This window comes from Eucalyptus grandis, chromosome 1 (assembly GCF_016545825.1).
Source record: "Eucalyptus grandis isolate ANBG69807.140 chromosome 1, ASM1654582v1, whole genome shotgun sequence".
Classification (NCBI taxonomy): domain Eukaryota; kingdom Viridiplantae; phylum Streptophyta; class Magnoliopsida; order Myrtales; family Myrtaceae; genus Eucalyptus; species Eucalyptus grandis.
In genome coordinates this window covers 27,056,848-27,077,284 of record NC_052612.1, presented here as the reverse complement: position 1 = coordinate 27,077,284, position 20,437 = coordinate 27,056,848, and the positions used below count along the sequence as shown (strand labels likewise).

At 40.1% G+C, this 20,437-nt stretch overlaps 2 protein-coding genes across 3 annotated transcripts; one reads left to right on the top strand and one right to left on the bottom strand.

Annotated features, from left to right (window-relative positions):
- Positions 1–251: 251 nt before the first annotated feature.
- Positions 252–5,883, bottom strand: LOC104435800 (putative GPI-anchored protein pfl2). 2 transcript variants are annotated; one of them, XM_010048518.3, is made up of 8 exons: positions 5,566–5,883; positions 4,628–4,834; positions 4,261–4,527; positions 2,939–2,973; positions 2,781–2,858; positions 2,363–2,513; positions 1,567–2,210; positions 252–1,478 (listed from the first exon to the last, which is right to left on the bottom strand). In XM_010048518.3, the coding sequence occupies exons 1-8, from the start codon at positions 5,663–5,665 to the stop codon at positions 624–626; spliced, it is 2,337 nt and encodes a 778-aa protein (XP_010046820.2). In that variant the 5' UTR covers positions 5,666–5,883; the 3' UTR covers positions 252–623. The 2 variants fall into 2 exon arrangements, with proteins under 2 accessions (XP_010046820.2, XP_010046819.2); XM_010048517.3 differs by having other exon boundaries at positions 2,772–2,858; positions 5,566–5,882.
- Positions 5,884–11,949: 6,066 nt separating this feature from the next.
- Positions 11,950–13,072, top strand: LOC120296293. Its single transcript, XM_039318106.1, has 3 exons — positions 11,950–12,041; positions 12,232–12,560; positions 12,659–13,072. Exons 2-3 carry the CDS (start codon positions 12,237–12,239, stop codon positions 13,070–13,072), a joined length of 738 nt encoding a protein of 245 aa, XP_039174040.1. The 5' UTR covers positions 11,950–12,041; positions 12,232–12,236.
- The last annotated feature ends 7,365 nt before the right edge of the window (positions 13,073–20,437 follow it).

Genomic DNA, 20,437 nt, shown 5'->3' with positions numbered 1-20,437 from the left:
CAACGTAAAAAAACATGAACAATGAAAATTATAAAAGGATTTCCCTTTCTTTTAAGATCTCATCGTTTTCATTTGGAATGGAAATAATGAAAGCAAAGAATTTGGGTTATAGCATGTATCTCGGAAATAGTTCCCTTGTTTCCATTTGAAAACTGCTTTTACTGTGGCAACCGGTTATATTTGGACTGTAATCATTCTCAGACGAAAATTGAGAAGGGGGAACAAAAAGATCCAGGAAATTTTTGCTGTTCTTAAAAACCAAACAGATCATAGCTATTTCTACTCAGTCATCATCATTTTTACGCATAATTCCCATAGCTACTAGCATACTACATCCATCCGGTACCAAGAAGCCCGAAAGAAACCACAGGAAAGAGCCCTACATATTTGGTCCCATGTCAAGAAGCCTCAGACAATCGATGCCACACAATCAAATTCAAATTTAAAGATTCTCCAATCACTGTAGTTACACTCTCCAAGCTTCCGGAGTATGGAAGAACTAATCAGCATCAGGGAAAAAAAATTTAGATCTTTGCATTTGCCAATTGAAGAATCCATCGGCAGGTATAAAGAAAGAACCACATACCAGTGCCGCCAGAAAACCTTCAGATCTGTTTGACAACTTAACTGTTCTCTTTCGTAATATCTCCAGGCAAAGGCAGGGTCGCCCTCTTTTCGACCTCCGCAATTTGCAGTCCAGCCGAGACATCATTGCAACCGTCCCTGTTATATAAAGAATCTACCACAGAGAAAGGTGCCCTTGTACTGGCCAATATGTCAGTTGTGCTTGAGTTACACGGAACAAGGTTTGAATTGAGAACCTCAACCTGGCCGCTGACAGAACACGGGTTCTCAGAAACACGGTCAGAAAGCGAGGGAGAAAAAATCACAAGTTTCTCCATTGCCAACTCCTTCACCTGTCCGAACAAATCAACTTGATCTTCAGGATGTGCTTTACTTGCTATGTTGGTCAAGACTTCATCAGAAAAAAATTCCGGTCCTCCACCTGTAAAGGGGATATTCAAAGTCTCCCCATTGGCAACAGACTTGATGTCTTTACTTCCATTGGCATTTTCCTCCATTAAACTGGAATCCGTATGCTGTACAGATGCATCACATTCTTTAGCTCCGTCCTCTGCCTTCACCAGACTTTTCTCCCCACATTTAGGAAGTATCTTGCTTTGAACTTTTGGAGATGGACCGGGAGTATGTTTGATGTTCCTGGAAACCCTACGTACCCCAATTGCAGAAATTGGAGGTTCTTTAAGCGATTCAGGTGTCACATCAGGGGCAAATTCCTTACCATGATCTTTTGTCCTACTGATTGGCATTGTAGTTGTTTCAGCTTGGACCTTTACAAGCATTCCCCTCTTCAAAGCCCCACTCGTGTTAACACTATCCGCTGTAGGTTTTTTTGGAACACCAGAGCCAACAGGTTGAGACTGCTTATTTCCATTAGGGGTACGACCTGATTTCATCTGCAAACAAAGAAATTGCAGAACAATCAGACTCAGCACTGATTCTACTTTAAAGACATACAATTTACAAGGGAAAGGCGACACATACCCCATCAAAGAAGCCAATTTTGGGGGATGGCATTCGGAGGCCAGAGGGTTTCATTGAGCTTGGTAAGAGGGCTCCACCTGCTGAAGCATTCTTTCGAGCAGGGACCATAGAACCTTGAGTTTCATGTCTACGAAAGTTCTTGTCATGTGAACTTTTCTGAAGATGAGGAACTTCAGGTGCATCTCCATCTGCAGTGCCCAGTCTTCGTGAGCTGGGGTCAAAGCTAGTACTAGAGCTGTTTGACCTTTGATTGACTGTTGAACTGGAAGAAGAGGATTCCACTGACCATTCACTGATGGAACTGGCAGGTGATACGCTAGAGGACAGCTTCGATGAAGACATCACATAAGCTGAGAGATGAGATACTCCAGAATTGGGGCCTTTTGACGGTGTTTTCTTATTTGAAGCAGTAGAAGGTAAATTCCTGGTTCGAGCCTCAATACTTTTCTTATTAGACTTCACTGCTGATTTTTCTATCTTGTTGGATGAGAAACTACCTGAACTATCCATCGACGAACAAGAAGACTCTGGCTCAGTCTTAGTGGTCGTTGAGCCTAAAGAAGATCTAGAAGAGGATGAAAGCCTAGGAATAATATGCCGAGGACCGCTCATGGCACGTAATCTAGATGCTGACGGCCCCCTACCTGGAAAATAATAAAATGAACTCAAATATACATAAAAGGATTGAAAGCAACATTCTGTAAAACTCGTATTAAACGAACAGGAGTGTAAGTTAAGGATTGAAAGCAACATTCTGTAAAACTCGTATTAAACGAACAGGAGTCAATCCACTTACCAGTAAGTTCTGCCATACTCTTTTCCGCTCTCACAGATTTAGCACCCACTGAATCCCTCTTTGTGGATGTTGATATCAAATTAACAGTACTCAGTCTAAGTGGCTTGGAAGGAAATGAAGCTGAACCTCCAATTGCAGCAGAATGTTTCCCCTAAAAAAGATCAGTCATATAACTACCAAGACAAATTTGAGAGCTTTCACTAGTATGTTAACTACGTGCATATTTATTGTGCCCTGTGCATATGATAAATTGAAAAGTTAAAATAAGAATGGCTCAACTGATAAACATATATTCCTAGATTAAGACTTTAATTCACATTACAAAATAAGTGGAGCTGAAATTTTCCAATCAGCATATTTAGATGTCAAATTGCAGACAGAACATGATTTCTAAGTTCTAGGAACAAACCTGCAATACCTGTGGACGAACGGGAAGCTGCTTTGCTGTTTTCCCTGAGGCTAAGCTTGGTCTCTTAGGAGCAGGCTTGGGTCTCAACTGCAACGCAACAGAGACAAATGAGAATTAATAAAATAGAAGTCAATAATTCAATACAAGAAGCATTCTCCCCATAGTACCTTACTGTTAGAACCAACATCTGCCTTTGTTGAAGCTGGAACCACAAAAAAAATCAAGGTAATGTGAGGAAATACATCAACAAGAGTTTGTTCACCTTCCAACAAAATAGCTCCTTCAGCTAACTACAACTGATTCACGAGCATGGGCTTGGTATGAGAATATTCTAGCGAAAAAAGATTTTACCTCTATATAGAGAAATAAATTTGGAAATGCATCAATGCATGAAAGACCAACATACCAGTCCTCTTCCTGACACACCATGTAATTCTAGAAATGATTCTGACACAGTCATCCATGAACAAAAGTCAAAAAGCAATCCATCATTTTTAAAACTAGACTTTGATCACCAAATGATTCATTTTACAGGGCAAATTGATACCAAAAAACTTAATTTCCACATATCCATTTATAAACTCCAAGACCTCTTTAGTATTAGATTTATAGGTGATGCAGATTTGATTGTTCAAAGTTGATTGGACAAAAGGCACATAAGGGGCAGATTTTAGCAAATTAGGCATTAGAGCATACAATGCAGAAGAATTGCGATGTTCTATAATTTAGCATGTGGAGATCTTGTCCAATGATGCCAAATGTGATGCAAACAATGTGCCTTGGAAATAAGAGAGACCGACATCCAAGTGCCATGTCGCAGTGCCTTTTTGGAAGACCTTTTGTTGAGGAAGCAACAGACTGAGTGCAGAAGCAACAGGATTGAGCACTTCTCCTAGTGGAGAATTTTCCTCACCAATTGAATCATTTCCCACTTAGACAGTTAGCGGAAGTAAAAATATTATATTTCTTTTATGGGAGTCAAGGAAGGCAGCTGCTCCAGCAGTTACAGAATCCATCAAATCAACCATGGCAGATATCATAAAGTTTTATTTCTTCAGTGGCCCAAGTTACGCTAGGTTGGTCGAGCCTCTGAAAGCAGTTCTTATAGAATAACATCATATCCTCTTCCACCTGATGTGGGACTTAAGGTATTACACTCAAATTCCATAAAATGTAATTGTAAAGAGTCAAGGAGGTGTCAGTACTAACTAATTAGGACACTCCAGCTGGTGAGCCAAAATGTACGGATAATACAGCTCCAAGCACGAAAATACAACCAATTACTTTAAACATGAATAGACTTTACTTTTGGTAGATGAGATGGAGACAAGAAAGGATGATAAAACGTGAACTAAGGTTAAATGTTAAGGAGAGACTATAGCGCTGCTCCTTCAATTGCATTTAGCCCTTGGTCTCTAAAGCATAAACATTTGCTTTTTTCAAAGGATAACGATCAACAACCCTAATAAAAGAGCATCAAAAGACTTACACTGAAGAGTCGTTTTATCAGACAGCAGTGCTCCTGCTTTGCTAACTGAACTTTCCTTATTGGATGCTTTGCTTGATTTCTGAATTGAAGCTCTTATGTCTTCAAATAAATCAGCCTCGAGACTTGCTAATGACAAACTATCACCTTCTAAGGTGGACATTGAATCTGATGATCTGTGTATCTCCTCTTCAATACAGGGTAGCACATGCTTTCCTTTCTTCTCCACTCCTTCCATCAGGCTAGTTAACTCTTCAGGTTCTAAAACTCCTAATATTTGCAGAAATGAAGAACATTATACTTGAGATTCAAAAGGTACGTGATGAAGTTATGTCCTTATTTTGGAAGGGAAACAGTTCCAGAAAGTTACCTGCACTGGTGAAAAAAGCACTATCCCAGGCCAAACTTTTGCGCAGGTTATACTTGCCATTTTTCCCAGTCACTTCCGGTTCGCATGATTCAACCAGTTGAGGGACTCCCGGTTGGTCCACAGCTGCGAAGGACTCTAGAATGTTATCAACTCCCTTGAAAGTCGCAGCCTCCTCAAGCTCAAAGCTTTGATAAACCCCCTGATCTCCTGAGCTCACATGCACCAAGTTCAGCTAAGTTTGTACAAAAGATACCAGCATTTTGCAATGCCAAACATAAAGAACAATCAAGTTCAATGCAATCGAAGTACGACAAGGGAATAAACATTTGCATCGCTGCATCTTTGCCCAGTGATGCATCTAACGGGCAGTATCGAAGCTCAGAACTTCTGCCAGATGATCCTGGCAAGGGTGGCAATAAACCTCAGTCAAAGGAGCATTACTTATGGCTGGTTATCTATCCACCTACATTGTGATTGCCCGAAACAATAGACGAACTATTAACTGGCTCAATTCACTTAAGAAATCAGAACGGCGAGAACCTCAGCTACCCTTTGTCTAATTTTCTTAAATCGGAACAAAGTCAGCTTATTTTAAGCGTTCCTGCAAACGGATAAGTAGTTACCCAAGCAAAACCATACCTTTTTTTCTGTACCATTAGAAAGGAAATGATAAAAATCTCTCTTTTTTCGTTCTTTTTCAGCGAGAAGCCAATATCCATAGGACCCTCAGGTCAAGACGAGCAACTAATTCGGAAGACAAGAAGGAAAGAAGGAAACAGTAGAAGCGACTCAAACTCTTGGAAGACACAACACGATGCACGATCCTCGCAACCCCCCAACACCGCGCAACCTAAAGTGGCCAAATCCTTGGAGGGAACCAAAAAAAAAGGCGCAATTCCAAAGCCAGAACGAGTCGAGAGAGAGAGCGGAGGGGAGACCTGAAGGTTGGGGGTCGCGAGAGGAATCGAGGAGGCAGTCGTCCTCGAACGAGACGTCGATGAGGCTGAGCCGCTTGTCCGGGACTTCGGAATCGGCCATCGCCCCCCGGGCAGAGCGGATCCGAGGGGATCGAGAGGCGATCGAGGCGGGTGCTTGGATCGATGGTAGGAGGTGGAGACGGATCGGAATCGGAAGCGATTCGAGGAAGAGAGAGGGAGGAACGGCCGCCGCTCGCGAGTTGAGTTCTCTGGTTTGCTTTTTCGGCTTTCGAGAGGGAGTTTTTTGAACTTTGGAGAAGCGGCGGTTTTCTTCAAAATTTAATATACACAAAGAAAAGCGGAAATTTAATTCGCGGAGCGCTTTTCGCTTTTTCGTCAGTTCGCTCGGTCGTGCGAATTGACTTTGCAGCAATGAAGAGACAACGCATACCGCGCGATGGAAAGAACGAACAAGATGAAAATGGAAAATAATTAGGGAAAACGATAAAAATAATTCTTGAATTTTGGCCTAGTATGTAATGCGATTCCTGAATTTTTAATTTGTTTGATGTGATTCCTCAACTTTAAACCAATATACAAAGTAATCCATAGATTTTTAATTTATTTAATATGGTTCTTGGACTTTTGGTACATATTTGATTTAGTTTATGGACTATAAGAAGATATTCAATCTTGTCATTGATTTTGAATCAATGAAATGGCAACGTTAAATAAATTAAAAATTCATGAATTATATTATACATTAAACTAAAATTCAAAAACAACATTAAATAAATTAAAGTTTAGAGGCCAATACAATTCCTTTTTTTTTTTTGTAAAAAATGAATGATTTAAAAAAGATTTTAGAATTGTCTCTTGAATCAAATATTTTAATTATTGATAATAATTTATGTTTAGAAATTTTTGTAAACACAAGCAAATATTTTTTATACATCCATTTTTGTAAGCGATATAAGTGATCACTTTTAAAATGATTTTTTTTAATAGGAAAATTGCTCAAATGATTCATAACCTTTGACCAAATGTGTAACTTGATAATTTGTTCAATGTAATTTCTAAGCTTTACCGCAATGTACAATATACTTCCTAAACCTTTAAACCGACGATATAGTTCTTGAACTTTTGATAGATATTTAATTAAGTTCCCAAACTGTATAAAAATAGTTAGTGTTGTCCTTGAACTTGAATCAATAAATAGACAACATTGAATATTTTTATAAAGTTCATAAACTAAATTGAACATGTATTAATAGTTTACAGACCATATTGCATATTTGAGAAAATTAAAATCTCTCTCGATCCCCCTCTCACTATCTTTTAATCTTAGGTCGAAATCTAGCTTACGCATGAGGGGATCTTACACTATTTCCTTTATCTAACATTTTGGACCTTTAAAGCTCCTCGAATGAAGGGGGGAGTTAGAATATTTCCTTTATCTAACACCTTAGGACCTCTAAAGTCCATTGGGAGAAAATTGGGGTGTTTGACAAAACTTTTTGGGAATTACTTTGGAAAAATGCTAGTCTTCGGCTTTTTTGAGGAGTATAAATGAAAATCAATAAGTTACCACTTATTTTAGATTTTTCAAGTATGACTAATGAATTATTAATATTTTAGAGGGTAGTAAGTTAGAACGCGTTTAATAACCATTTTGTTCATGGAAATAGTTTTTTCTCAAAAATTGACTTGTTTTTTTAATTTTGTTTTTGGGAACAGTTTTGAGTTTTTAAAAGAGCTTGGTAACTGTTCAAAATCTCTATTCTCATGATAAAATTGAGTTTGGTAGAATTCTTAATTTTTTGTTTCTTTTAATTTTCTAATATTTTTATTATATTTTTCTTATTTTTCTTTTCCTTTTCTCTTCGGGTGCGTTTGGTTGCACCCTATTTATTCCCAAGAACGAAATTTCTATTTTTTGTTCACAGGAACAAAAAGGAAAAACGCGTTTGGGTGCGTTTACTTCGTTCCTTTTTTCTTTTTGTTCAGGAACAAAAAAGAAACAAACAAGAAACACAAAAAGTTGTTTCTTGTTTTGAACAAAATCTAGAAACACTTCTCTTTTCTTTTTCTTTTTTTCTTCTTCTTTTTCTTTGGCCATGGCCGGCGACCGCCGTGACCGGCCGACGAGGCCGGCGGCCTCGCCCGGCCACGGCGAGGCCGAGCCCGGCCGTGGCCGGGCGAGGCTCGGCCTCGCCTTGGCCGGGCGAGCTCGAGCCTCGCCGGCCGTTGGGCGAGCTCGGCCTCGCCGGATCCGGCGAGCTCGAGCTCGCCCGGCCAAGGCGAGCCGAGCCTCGCCCGACCACGGCCGAGCTCGGCCTTGCCCGGCCACCGCTAGGTCGGCGTAGCCTAGCGGTGGCCGGCGAGGCCGAGCCTCACCCGGCCACGGCCAGGCTCGGCCTCGCCGGGGCGCGAGCCTCGCCGTGGGCGTGCGAGGCCGCCGAGCCAAAGAAGAAAAAAGAAAAAAAAAGGAAAAATAAATAAGAAAATAAGAAAGAAAATAGAAAAATAAAATAAAATATTAAAAAATTAAAAGAAATAAAAAATTATACAAATTTACCAAACGTGTTTCTATTCTTTTTATATTTAAGAACAGTTTACCAAACGCATTTTTTGTTCAAAAATTGTTCCCAGAATGAAACACTTTTTTTTTTCTCGTTCCCAAAACAATTTTTAAAAAAAACGTTACCAAACGCACCCTTCTTCTTCCTCTTTATTTGTGGCTAGCCACCAACCACTGCCGTGGCCGACAATCGACTGGGTGAGGTTCAGCGGGCTCACTGGAGGCTCACTTGGCCACCGCAAGGCTTGGCCTCACCAAATTTGGGCTAGGTCGAGGGTTGCTGGCCTTGCTGGGCCACCTCCAAGCGATAAGGCTTGGGTCGACAAGCCTCAGCGTGGCTCAGGGCCGGCAATGCTCTAGCGAGGTTGCCGACCCTCATTTGGCCAATTGTTGGCCATAACCAAGGGTAACAACTAGCAAAAGAAAAGAATTGGACTTCATTTTAAAAATTATTCCCATGAATGAGAAGGAACATTTTTCTGTTTCTTGATTCCATTCTAAATTTATTTTTGGGAATAAAAAAACGGATTTTTGTTCCCGTGAACAAAAAATTTACCTAAAAGATTTTTGTTTTTTTTATTCCCGAGAACAAAATAAAGAATCAGTTGTTCTCTGAAGTGTTATCAAACAGGCCCTTATTGACTTTTTCATAAACTTACCAACATTTTATAGATGTAAAATCCATACTTTTCAACGATACTAATTTTATGTATCCTCTTATCTTGTTGTTGAATAGTCACATTTGTTTAAATACCCTTCTCCCCCCCAAAACACCTCGTTGTGACCGATGATGCCGATAAAATATTTGTAAATATACATATTAATATAAAATGTGAATCATCTATGAAGACACTTGCATTTATTTTTTGGATAATGACAAAAGTGGTTCATTAACTTTGGCCCAATATGCAATGCAGTCCATGAATTTTAAATTTGTTCAAAGTAATATTTGGACTTTAGCCCAATGTGCAATGCCATCCCTAAATTTTGAATTTGTTCAATGTGGTCCACATTTCAATACATGTTTAATTTAGTCCATGAATTTTATGAAAATGTTTAATGTTGTATTTTCATTAATTCAAGTTTAATGACAATATTGAATATTTTTATAAAGTCTAACGATCAAATTAAACATGTACTAAAAGTTCTTGAGTTACATTAAAAAAATTAAAAGTCAATGAATGACATTGTATATTGGACTAAAGTTTAAGGACCACATTACATCTTGGGTAAAAGGTTAGGAATCATTCGTGTTATTTACCCTTTCTTTTTAAATGTGTTTGCTCGAGAATAAAATTGTGATGTTAAGGGTCTGTTTGTTTGCACTTCTTTTTTTTTTTTTTAAACACTTTTTCTGTTTTTTTGTTCTGAACAAAAAAAGGAAACAACGCGTTTGGGTGCGTTTACTGTTCCTTTTTGTTCTTTTTTGTTCCAGGAACAAAAAAAAAAAAAACAGAAATAAGAAACACAAAGGGTGCGCATGGATTTATTTCGTGCTTTTTTGTTCCCGGGAACAGAAAAAAAAAAAGTGTTTCATTCCTCGGAACAATTTTGAACAAAAGAACGCGTTTGGTAACGTTTGGTCGGAATAAAAAATGAACAAAAACACGTTTGGTTAAATTTTATTATTTTTTGTTTCTTTTAATTTTTTAAACATTTTTTATTATTTTTATTTTTCCTTTCTTTTTATTTTTCTTTTTTCGGCCGGTCACCGGCCTCCGGCGACCGGCCGACGGGCCGCAGCCTCGCCCAGCCACGGCGAGCTCGCCGCCCACGGCGAGGCCGAGCCCCGTGGTTGGGCGAGGCTCGGCCTCGCCTTGGCTGAGCTCGGGCTCGCCCAGGATCCGGCGAGGCCGAGCGTCGCCGGCCCCGGCGGCTCGGCTCGCCGGATCTGGCGAGCCCGGCTCGCCCGGCGGCGAGGCTCGGCCTCGCCGGCGCGGGCAACGCCGAGCCTCGCCTTGGCTGGGCGAGCTCGGGCTCGCCCGGATCCGGCGAGCCCGAGCCTCGCCATGGGCTGGGCGAGCTCGAGCTCGCCCGATCCGGCGAGCCCGAGCCTCGCCGGGGGCCGGCGGCGCCGGCGTCGCCCGGCCAAGGCGAGGCTCGGCCTCGCCGGATCTGGGGCGAGGCCGAGCCTCGACGGCCGGTCGCCGGCCATGGCCGAGGCCGGCGACCGGCCAAAGAAAAATAAGAAAAAAAAAAGAAGAAAAGAAGAAGAGAAGAAGAAGAGAGAGAAGAGTCGTTTTGTTCTTTTGTTCTTCCGAGAAGTGTTTCTTTTCTGGAGAAACAACTTTTTTGTTTCTTTTTTCTGTTCCTATTTCGTTCCAGAAACAAAAAAACAAAAGGAACAAAAACGCAACCAAACGCGTTTGTTCCTTTTTGTTCCCGGGCACACTTTCCGTACAAAAGTGTGCCGGAAACGTTTCTAAGAAACGTTTCCATGCACGCCCAAAATTTGTGTTTCTTATTTCAAACACATCGAGGAACAAAAAAGAACAAAATTGTGTTCCTTTTGTTTCTTGCTCCCTTCGAACACCGCCTCTCTCCTCCTGCGACGAGCGACGAGCGACGAGCGTCTCCTCCTATGACGAGCGACGAGCGTCTCCTGTTGCGACGAGCGTCTCCTCCTGCGAGCAGAGAAGTCCATCGTCTTCTCCGGCGCCGATAGCGGCCTCTGTCTCGAGAGCATCCGCCTTCTCCACCGTCGTCCTCTCCGGCACCGACAGCCGTTGCTCCTTCACTAGGTAAACCTGGTCACTGCTCCTTCACCGATTGTCTTCACTTCGGTGAGAGCCACCCCTCGCAGATCTGGGCGATGGCTGGTCGGAGCTTGAGTGTGAGGGCTCGCTCGAGCCAGCGCTTGCCCAGATCTACGAGACGCTTGCTCGAGCGAGTCTCGCGCAGATCACGGGCGAGCGTTACTCGCCCAGTCTGCAGCAGCAGCTCGTCCGCTCGCTCGAGATGTGTACCAGCAGGCTTACGCTCGCCCAGATGAGCAGCTTCGTCACTGCTGCTCACGCTCGAGCGAGCAGAGCAGCGAGCGTCGCGCTGCTCACGCTCAAAACCCTATTGCGGTTGATTGCGCTCTAGAGCCTCATAGAGCTCCAAACGTTTTTGAAGCTACTGCACTTGATTTCTGAATTCCTCCATCTCGATGTCTCATTGATCTCTCACCGTAGCTGAGGTTTCCCAAACGGCCTTTGTATGACGAGGAGCCATTGAACGAAAGCTCTGATACCCGATTTGAAACTATTGTCCAACTTCCAAGGTTACATCTTTTACGGGATCGGGTGGAATTACGTGATGTGTCTCTTTAAATCTTCTTTTGCCTTGGACAGGTGGGGCTAACATCGCTTGCTGCTACTCACGCTCAAGCGAGCAGAGCAGCGAGCGTCTGCTCGCTTGCTTCTCTGCTCGAGCCAACACAGCAGCGAGCCCTGCTCTGCTTGCTCAAGCGCTTGCAGCAGCAAGCAGAGAAGTTATGGTTGCCAAGCGAGCGTCTGCTCGCTGTTGCTACACTTTTCATTGTGTGTGGACTGTCACTTGACAACATCGGGCATGAAGAAATAGCCTTTTATCAGTGTCAGAGTTCTATACATTATTGTTTCTTTAATATCAATCTCTATGACATCATGTAGATCTATGGATTGGTGGCTGAATATATCAAAGTGATGTGAATCAATGTCCAAGTTATTGTTATTTCTTTTTCTGCCTTTGTGTTAAAAGCTTCTCAATTCGCGTTTTGTCCTGTATTGCTTGGATTTGGTCTAATATTAGTATTTTCTGTGTGTCTCTATGAACCCTTGCTGGTGCCAATCCACGAAGACATTCTTTTTCCCTTGCTCTGTCCGGAATTTGCCAGTCCCTGCTACATAAATCGCAATTTGCTGAATTTGGAAACAATCATCCGCACGCTAAGGTTGGCCTCTCGGCTTCTTTTTTCATTGTCTTAATCTTAGAGATCTTATAATTTAGTTGGACCGTTCACAAAATAGGATAGGGTATACGGATCCATATAGGTTACCATGCTTTTGTGTATGGCATGTAGTTCTTACGGTTTTATGTTAATGATTTAATTCATAACTCATGTGATGCTCAACCGGTCGAAGATTCAATGGCATCCAAGAGACACTCATTCAATGCAAAGTGGACGGAGTCTATAACCAATATACTTATCGGTTTATTGGTGGATGAGGTCAAAAAGGGAAACCGCACCTCTTCCACTTTCAACAAAGCAGGGTGGAGGAATGTACAGTCTGAACTCAATAGACAGACAGGATTCCAATTTACCATGGTTCAGCTGAGGAACAAGGTAAACAAACTGAAAAAACAGTATGGCAGTTTTCACAAACTCATTTCTCAGACAGGATTTGGTTGGGATAATGTCAACAAAAGAGTTGTTGTCGACGATCCAAGTATATGGGAATCTCATATCAAGGTATTTCTTAACTTTGTGGTCATTTTGATATCATTACAGATGTCAATTTTAAAATGTATGATTATATTGCTGAAATATCAATATTGTAAAAATTGTAGGATAATGTCGAGTGGGCAAGATTCAGGAAGAATGGACTTCCTCAGTATCCTGAGCTTTGTATTATTTTTGGTGGTACATATGCTACTGGGGATTATGCCGTAGGATGTGCTCAAGAGGACAATCTATCGGATGATGATGACAATGGTAATGACAATGTACGTGGTGACAATAGTGGTGGCGATGCAGATGGTGGCGATGCAGATGGTGTCAATGTAGGTGGTGACTATGATGGTAGCAATGCAAATGATTTCTTTGGATACCACAGTGATAACAGACTTTTTACAACGAGACGATCTTTGGAACTTCAGCTCGTGGGAAGCACAAATTGGATAGAACTCCAAATAGTAAGCGAAGAAGAAAGAGTAACCAATCCAGTTTTGCTGAAACTTGTAGAGCCATACAAGATTTTCTAAAAATTAAGTCATCAAGTCCATCTGGGGATGGCTCTGCGAGCTCAGCGACTTCACAACCACCTGTAGACCCTTTCTCCGTATCTACTGTGGTCCAAATTCTAAACAATATGCCCGAGATAGAGCAAGATGTTTACAATAAAGCAGTGGAACGAGCATGCGTCGGTCGTGAATGGAGGGAGGCTTTCATTACGTGCATACTTGCAAGGAGGATTGGCATTCTTCAATTTCTTTAGTAGATATTTGGAAAAATATGATGAATTGCATGGAGTTTCATTAGACTGTATAACGTATATTATCTATTAATCTTTAGTTTATTCAAATATGATTAGTGTTGAGACTCTTGTATTTATATGTAATGGCATATCTTACTGAGATTTTATGACTTATGTTATTGATTGTTATTGGGATGTGTTTTCAAAATCTATATTGATGTTTTGGTCATTTTTGTGATTGTATAGGTACTATGGAAGAGGGATCAAATAGTGTGTCTAATGAGCAAGTACAACCAGTTGAACAATTCTTGGGTGATGACATTAACATATTGGTAGCGTGGTTCTGCTTAGCTGCGATGGACACGTCCCTCCATACGAGAGAACTTATTAGGGACAGTCAATTATCAAGAGGAGAATGGATAAGGGAGATTGTTCATGGACATTCAGATAGGATATATGAGGCATTTAGGATGGAGAGAGATGTTTTTCTGAATTTATGTGACTTAATAAGGGTAAGGGGTTGGTTGAAAGATAGTCGATTTGTTCAAATAGATGAACAAGTTGGGATATTTTTAAGTGTGGTTACTCATAATAACTCAAATAGAGATTTATGTGAGAGATTCCAACATTCAGGAGAGACGATCAGCAAGTATTTCAACAAAGTGTTCAAAGCAATGATCAAACTTTCAAAGGAGATAATCAAACCACCGTCCTTTGACGTCATTCCACAAGAAATTCTTATTGATCCTAGTCATAAACGCTACTTCAAGGTATGATTTTTATATTGATTTTATACCGTCAAATACATGTAGTTGATAATCTTATATGATATTAGATTGTTAATATATTAACAGGGCTGCGTAGGTGCTATGGATGGCACCCATATAAATGTTACCGTTCTTGTGTCTTAGCAGATTCCATTTAGAGGTAGGAGTGGGAGAACAACCCAGAATGTGCTGTGTATTTGCTCTTTTGATATGAAATTTACTTTCGTGTATGCTGGATGGGAATGATCTCGCAACGATTGTCGAGTGCTTTCAGCGGCACTCGAAAATCCGCAACTCGCAATTTCCCGACCACCACCTCGGTACTTACTTTGTTTATGAAGACAATTTTATGGTTATATATTATAGTTCAATATCACAACAAATTTATATATATCATGTTATAGGGAAATATTACGTGGTAGATTCAGGTTATGCAGCACTTCCAGGATTTTTAACTCCATTTAGAGGCGATCGGTATCATCTAAGTGAGTATAGAGGGAATGGGGGACGACCAAGGACAGCAAGAGAATTGTTCAACAAGAAGCACTCTTCACTGAGAAATGTAATTGAGAGGTCATTTAGGGCATTAAAGAATCGATTCACCATTTTGAGACAGATGCCTCCATTTACAATTCGGAAGCAAGCACTGGTTGTAATTGCTTGTTGTGCTCTCCACAATTACATTCATGATCAAGATGCGATGGATAGAAACTTTTCCCTATATGGAGATCCGGAATATCCATGCGGACCTACAGAATTGGAGGTTGCAGATGATACATTGCATGATGCACCTGGAATAAACATGCTTAGGACAAGGATTGCAAATAAAATGGCGAGGGATCATAATATGCCTGAAATTTCCTGACTTTGTGTTTCCGACTTTTGTAATTTTGTTTTTAAGTATTCACTTATCAAATCCAATGTGATGAAGTTAAACAATGAACTATATTACTTCATTATTGTGATGTTATGTATGAAAGGGTCTACGTAGAGATCTATGAGGTATTCTTCTTTTAGGTAGCTCTTATTGTGGGATTTTTACTTACGAAATTTTGTTCCAAGTATGCACATAACCATGTTCAAAATGTTTGTCGTCACCAACCATGAACAAAATTAAATTGATGAGCATTTCATTAGAGTGATAATGCAATACCAAGTTTACACTTTATTGAAAAAAAAAAGGCACGTGACAAAAATTTGGTACAAAGTTTATTTATAAAATTTTCTTCAAAGTATGCACTTATAACCATGTTCAGAATGTTTGACTTTACTCACCATGAACAAAATTAAATTGATGATCATTTTATGATAATGAGAATTCAAAGCCAAGTTTACACTTTATTAAAAAAAAAAAAAAACAAATGGGAAAATTTTGTTACAAACTTAAAAAAATTTCTTCCGAGTAAGCAAATATGATTAAGTTTAGAATGTTTGTTTTCACTTAATATGAACAAAATTAAATTGATGAGCATTTCATGAGAATGATAATTCAATACCAAGTTTACATTTTATTAAAAAAAAAACAATTGAAAAAAAATTGGAACATAAATTTTGTACGTTACCAAACGTGTTTCTATTCTTTTTCTATTCCGAAAACAGAAATTTTATACGATTCTAAACGTGTTTCTGTTCTTTTTCTATTCCGTAAACAGAAATTTTATACGATTCCAAACGCGTTTTTTGTTCGAGAAATTGTTCCTCGGAACAGAAACACTTTTTTTTATTTCTGTTCTCTAGAACAATTTTTAAACAGAAACGCAAACAAACGCACCATAAATATCCCTATCTTTCTATCAAAATTAATTCATATCCTTAAAAAGATTATTGAGTGCCAAGCCGGCTTGTTAGAGCACTGGCCTGCCAATGGGCCAGCGAGGGCCTATGCGTCAACCCAGTCTTGTACTGGCCCGAATGTGCCGAGCGCGGCCCAGGAGGAGACACACCGGGCCTAGAAACGTGCAGAAACAAGACTCTTTCGGCCCGCAACAGCATTTCCCGCCCTTCGTGTCATCATTTTGGGCCCATTTCACGTCATTTCCCTCGTGTCATGCATCACTCCCCTAGTGATGTGCATCATTTCCCTTTTAAGGCAAGCTTTGCCTATAAATAAGCTTCAAATTTCTCCTTTGAAGCATGGTAAGTTCGATCGAAATTGTCTCTCTGGCGATTTATCTCTCTTGAATAGAAAACCTCCCTCACTTGAATTTCTTTTTTGGTTTGTGGTGTTTGTTATACAGGTGTGAAGCTACTCTTCCAATCCAGGATGTCCTTAATTTTTATTCAAAATTAGAAAATTTGCATGTGTAGGTTATGTGTGTATATGCTGCTATAATTTTCAAATAGGGTCGTTATGTTGCAAGATGAATTTATCATACTTGAACTTATGTTTATTTATAATAAAAAAAATCCTGTTAAAAGAGTCGAGCTGTGTTGGTATGCCAAAGGGATTTGGCCGAAAGGACCTGGAGGACTCCCCCAGGGGTTGTCGGTTTGAAGTTTGAACCGAGGTCTCCATGCACGTGACTATATTATTGTGTATTTTCCAAAATAAGAATTCAAATTCAATTCGATCAATTAGCTCCTTATTTCAAAAGCGCATTTGTATATTCAAATCGTCTCATGAACTGAAATTATAAATTTGCATGCCTTGCACGTCAAATGCTTTCCACATTGATTGAATATGGTTAGAGTTTGAATCTACTTATTCATTTATTTGAAGGAAAACTGTTTTCGTTTTTTTTTCCGTAATTGGAATGTTTTCCACGAGCATAGATTGAAAGACAGTTTTCTAAAAAGAAAACACTCTTCTTAAATCACCAAATGATGAAATCAACCGTTTTCCTTGAATATGATTTTCATGGAAAATATCTCATTTTATCATGAAATTTTTCACTGAAGCAAACGTCCCCTAAATTGAACCTGCAATAGGATGAAGACTAACGTGTTGAATAATTTTGCACATCATGGTGAAAGCATACGATGCACGTGAATAAAATACTTAAAATTGAACACTCTTATGAAAGCATAAACTACTTTCAAATAGCTTGTTGACTTTGGTTTATTCCGGTAGACATAGAATCGCATGAAATCAAATGCGGGCTAAAATTACACATGTTATGACTTTTAAGCCAATAGTAGGATGCACGTTGATGTGACAATATCCGACATTGTTATTAATTACATGTCGATGTGAAATATACACTGATTTTGAAATCAAATGTTGTTTTGATGGGATTAGATTTGTCCCAATTAGTTATTAGTGCTCGTGGTTTATAGATTTGACATTGGATCCATCCGTTTGATTATATGCTTCTTTGATGGGATCGACTTCGTCCCCATTGTTCTGATTTTGAATTTAATTTATTTCAAAGGAGATGAATTGTCCATTTAAGGTGCACTTATTTCTAAAATAAAAATAAAAATTGGAAGATATTTTCATAAAAATAATTTTTATATCGCTTACAATTTTCACCATTCACTTAGAAATCTAAATATATATTGTTGTCAATAGTGAAGAAATTCATTAACTAATTATTTCAAATAATACAAATAATTATTTTCAGGAAAGCATTTTTTCTATTATTCATTTTTTGCAAAATAAAAGAAGCCTTAAATTTGGAGTCAAGGACTCAATTAATCCCAGCGGTGTTGACTTAGAATTTAGAATATATAAGAGATGTATTGGTTGTGGATATTGTTTAGACTGGATTGATCCTACTTTCTTTTAATGTCATTGAATGTCTTTACTAATATAGACTGAATTTGCTCGTTGTTTGTTGAATTTGACCGCATGCGTGTATTGGGTACTTCTTGAACGACATCAATTACACACGGCAAGACACAATCAAGTCTTCGCCCGCCTCATGATGTGGCAAATTCCACATGAGGATAGGCAGTAAAGTTTTCAGTTTTCCAAAATCCAAGGGAAATCTAATTGTAAAGGTAAATCAGGGACAATCCTATCATGTCGGATGATAAAGATAAACTTAACTTGAAATCTGGTACAAAGGGGCAATGAAGGCCTGCTAACCCTCCCTCATACATAATTGAATCTCAGATTTAAAATTTATTTGTTTCGTGAAAAATATTTTCTTTACTTTTCGGTGTTTGGTTTACTTAGAAAAACGTGTCAATGGAAATTTAAGAAAATAATTTTCTCTTTGAAAAATGTACCAGCATTTGGACTCGAAACTTTATGTTTAGGCATGGAAACCCCCCAACACCAATTCGAAAGACGAGAAGGAAATAAGAAGCAACTCAAATGCTTCCGAAGCACAACACGATTCACGATCCCTGTAATCCCCCAACATCGCACAACCTAAAGTGGCCAAATCCTGGAAAAAAAAAGCGCAATTCCAAAGCGAGAACGAACCGCAAGCAACTCAAATACTTCCAAAGCACGCCACGATGCACGATCAAGACAAAGAAGGGAAAGAAGCCGCCAATTATGACAAGAAGGAAAGAAGGAAAGACAAGCCACCAATTTTTTCACCAATTTTTGATTTAGCAAAAATTATTCGAATTTCCTTCTTTCCTTCTTGTCAAATGCCTCTATTCTTCATGTTTCGTTCCCGTGCATTTGTGTTGTGCATCGTGCTTGGGTCAAGACAAGCCACCGATTCGAAAGACAATAAGGAAAGTAGCAGAAGCAACTCAAATGCTTCCAAAGCACAGCACGACGCACGACCCTTGTAATCCCCCAACATCGCACCACCTAAAGTGGCCAGATCCTGGAAAAAAAAAGGCGCAATTCCAAAGCGAGAACGGATCGAGAGGGGGAACCTGAAGGTTCCGGGACTTCGGAATCGGCCATCACTCGACAAATTCAGAGAGCGGATATGACTGAATCGAGAAGCAATCGAGGTTGGGGGTGTTACAATATCTTAGAAATTCTGCATATATTCTAGGATATTATAAAATTATTTTTTGTGTATTCTCTAGGATTGTTTTCCTAAAATATCTTATAGATTAGGCTTCATTGTTCCTATTTATTCTGGCCTTGTGCCTTGAATCTTGATGCTATTCATTGCTTTTTTCTAAATCTTTTCTCTCTATCAAGGGGGGTCAAGACGGGTGCCTGGAGAAGGCGAAGGTGAACACGGAATCAAAGGCGATTTGAGGAAGAGAGAATTTCTTGAACTTTGGAGAAGCGGCGGTTTTCTTCAGAATTCAATATATACGAGAAAAGCGGAAATTTAATTCGCGGAGCGCGCCTCCTTTGGCCTTTTCATTAGTTCGCTCGCTCGTGTGAATCGACTGGACAGCAATGAAAAGCCAGCCAGCCAACACATGCTGCACGATGGGAAAAACGAAGTAATGACGGAAATTGAAAAGCCAGCCGGGCTCCATCTGTTTTGTAGAAGTGCCATATTACGATGATTCGCACTTTGATGTCCTGATGTGACGTAATGTCGGGATTATCACCCGCAGCTGGGTGTTGAAGCACCGACGACTGCAACAGCTCCTTTAAACTAAAGGTGTTGGGCCTACCAACAGTGACTAAGTCTTAAATTTACTGAAAAAAGAAAGGTACGTGGGAAAGTCTAAATGCAATTCGACGCGGAAATTTCGGCCGCCATTCCAAAGAAAGATTCCGGCATCCGACAGTGGTCACATCATATTTTTCAGGATAAATAGCGCCCCTCCTCGCGCCGTGCTCTCCTCACCAACAACGAAAGAAGGCTTGAGAGATAGGGACTGGTTTCCGATGTTGGACTCCCTTGTGTCTTTCGGCTAGCCCTCTTCTCTCCTCACCAACAGCGAAAGAAAGCTCGAGAGATAGAGACTGGGTCTGGAAATTGGACTCTCTTAATCTCTCTTTCGGCTTGGCCCTCTGCTCTCCTCACCAACAGCGAAAGAAAGCTCGAGAGATAGAGACTGGGTCTGGAAATTGGATCCAGACTCCCTTATCTCTTTCTGCTAAGAGCCTTTGCCAAAGGCAGCAGCGAGCGCAGTCAAGAGGCTCACTCCCTCAGCCCATCGATACCCAATTAACTTGGCTTCGACGCTATTCCTCACCTTCCCCATCAGGTCTCCCCCTCCTAGCCCAAGTTTCTGCTGGATCGGTTGTTGCTTGTTCATGTCCTCGACTTTGTGCTTTGATGCGAGTTGTTCTTTGATTCATGTTTCGATTCGGCGAAACACCTTAGCGAGTTTTTTTGATTCAGATCTGGGAACACATTCACTTTTAAAAAAAAAACACAAAACAAAAGAAAAAGCACGCTTCCATTTCAGAGAGATAGAGAGAGAGAGAGAGAGAGAGGCGAGTTCTTTTAGCAAACTTCCGTTTGAGAATCGAGTTCTTTGGTTCAGATCTGAGATCGGTGAAACGCTCCCACTTTCTGAACAAAAGAGAAGAAAAAACAGAAAAACAAATTTCTGTTTGA

What these genes read in the sequence shown, in the direction of transcription:
- LOC120296293 (XM_039318106.1), top strand. Translation starts at nt 12,237, where the DNA reads ATGGCATCCAAGAGACACTCATTCAATGCAAAGTGGACGGAGTCTATA. An exon ending in TATGGGAATCTCATATCAAG is followed by an intron (nt 12,561 to 12,658) that starts GTATTTCTTAAC and finishes TAAAAATTGTAG; the next exon opens with GATAATGTCGAGTGGGCAAG.
- LOC104435800 (XM_010048517.3), bottom strand. Translation starts at nt 5,665, where the DNA reads ATGGCCGATTCCGAAGTCCCGGACAAGCGGCTCAGCCTCATCGACGTC. An exon ending in TCGCGACCCCCAACCTTCAG is followed by an intron (nt 4,835 to 5,565) that starts GTCTCCCCTCCG and finishes ATGTGAGCTCAG; the next exon opens with GAGATCAGGGGGTTTATCAA. An exon ending in AAATTGGCTTCTTTGATGGG is followed by an intron (nt 1,479 to 1,566) that starts GTATGTGTCGCC and finishes CTTTGTTTGCAG; the next exon opens with ATGAAATCAGGTCGTACCCC.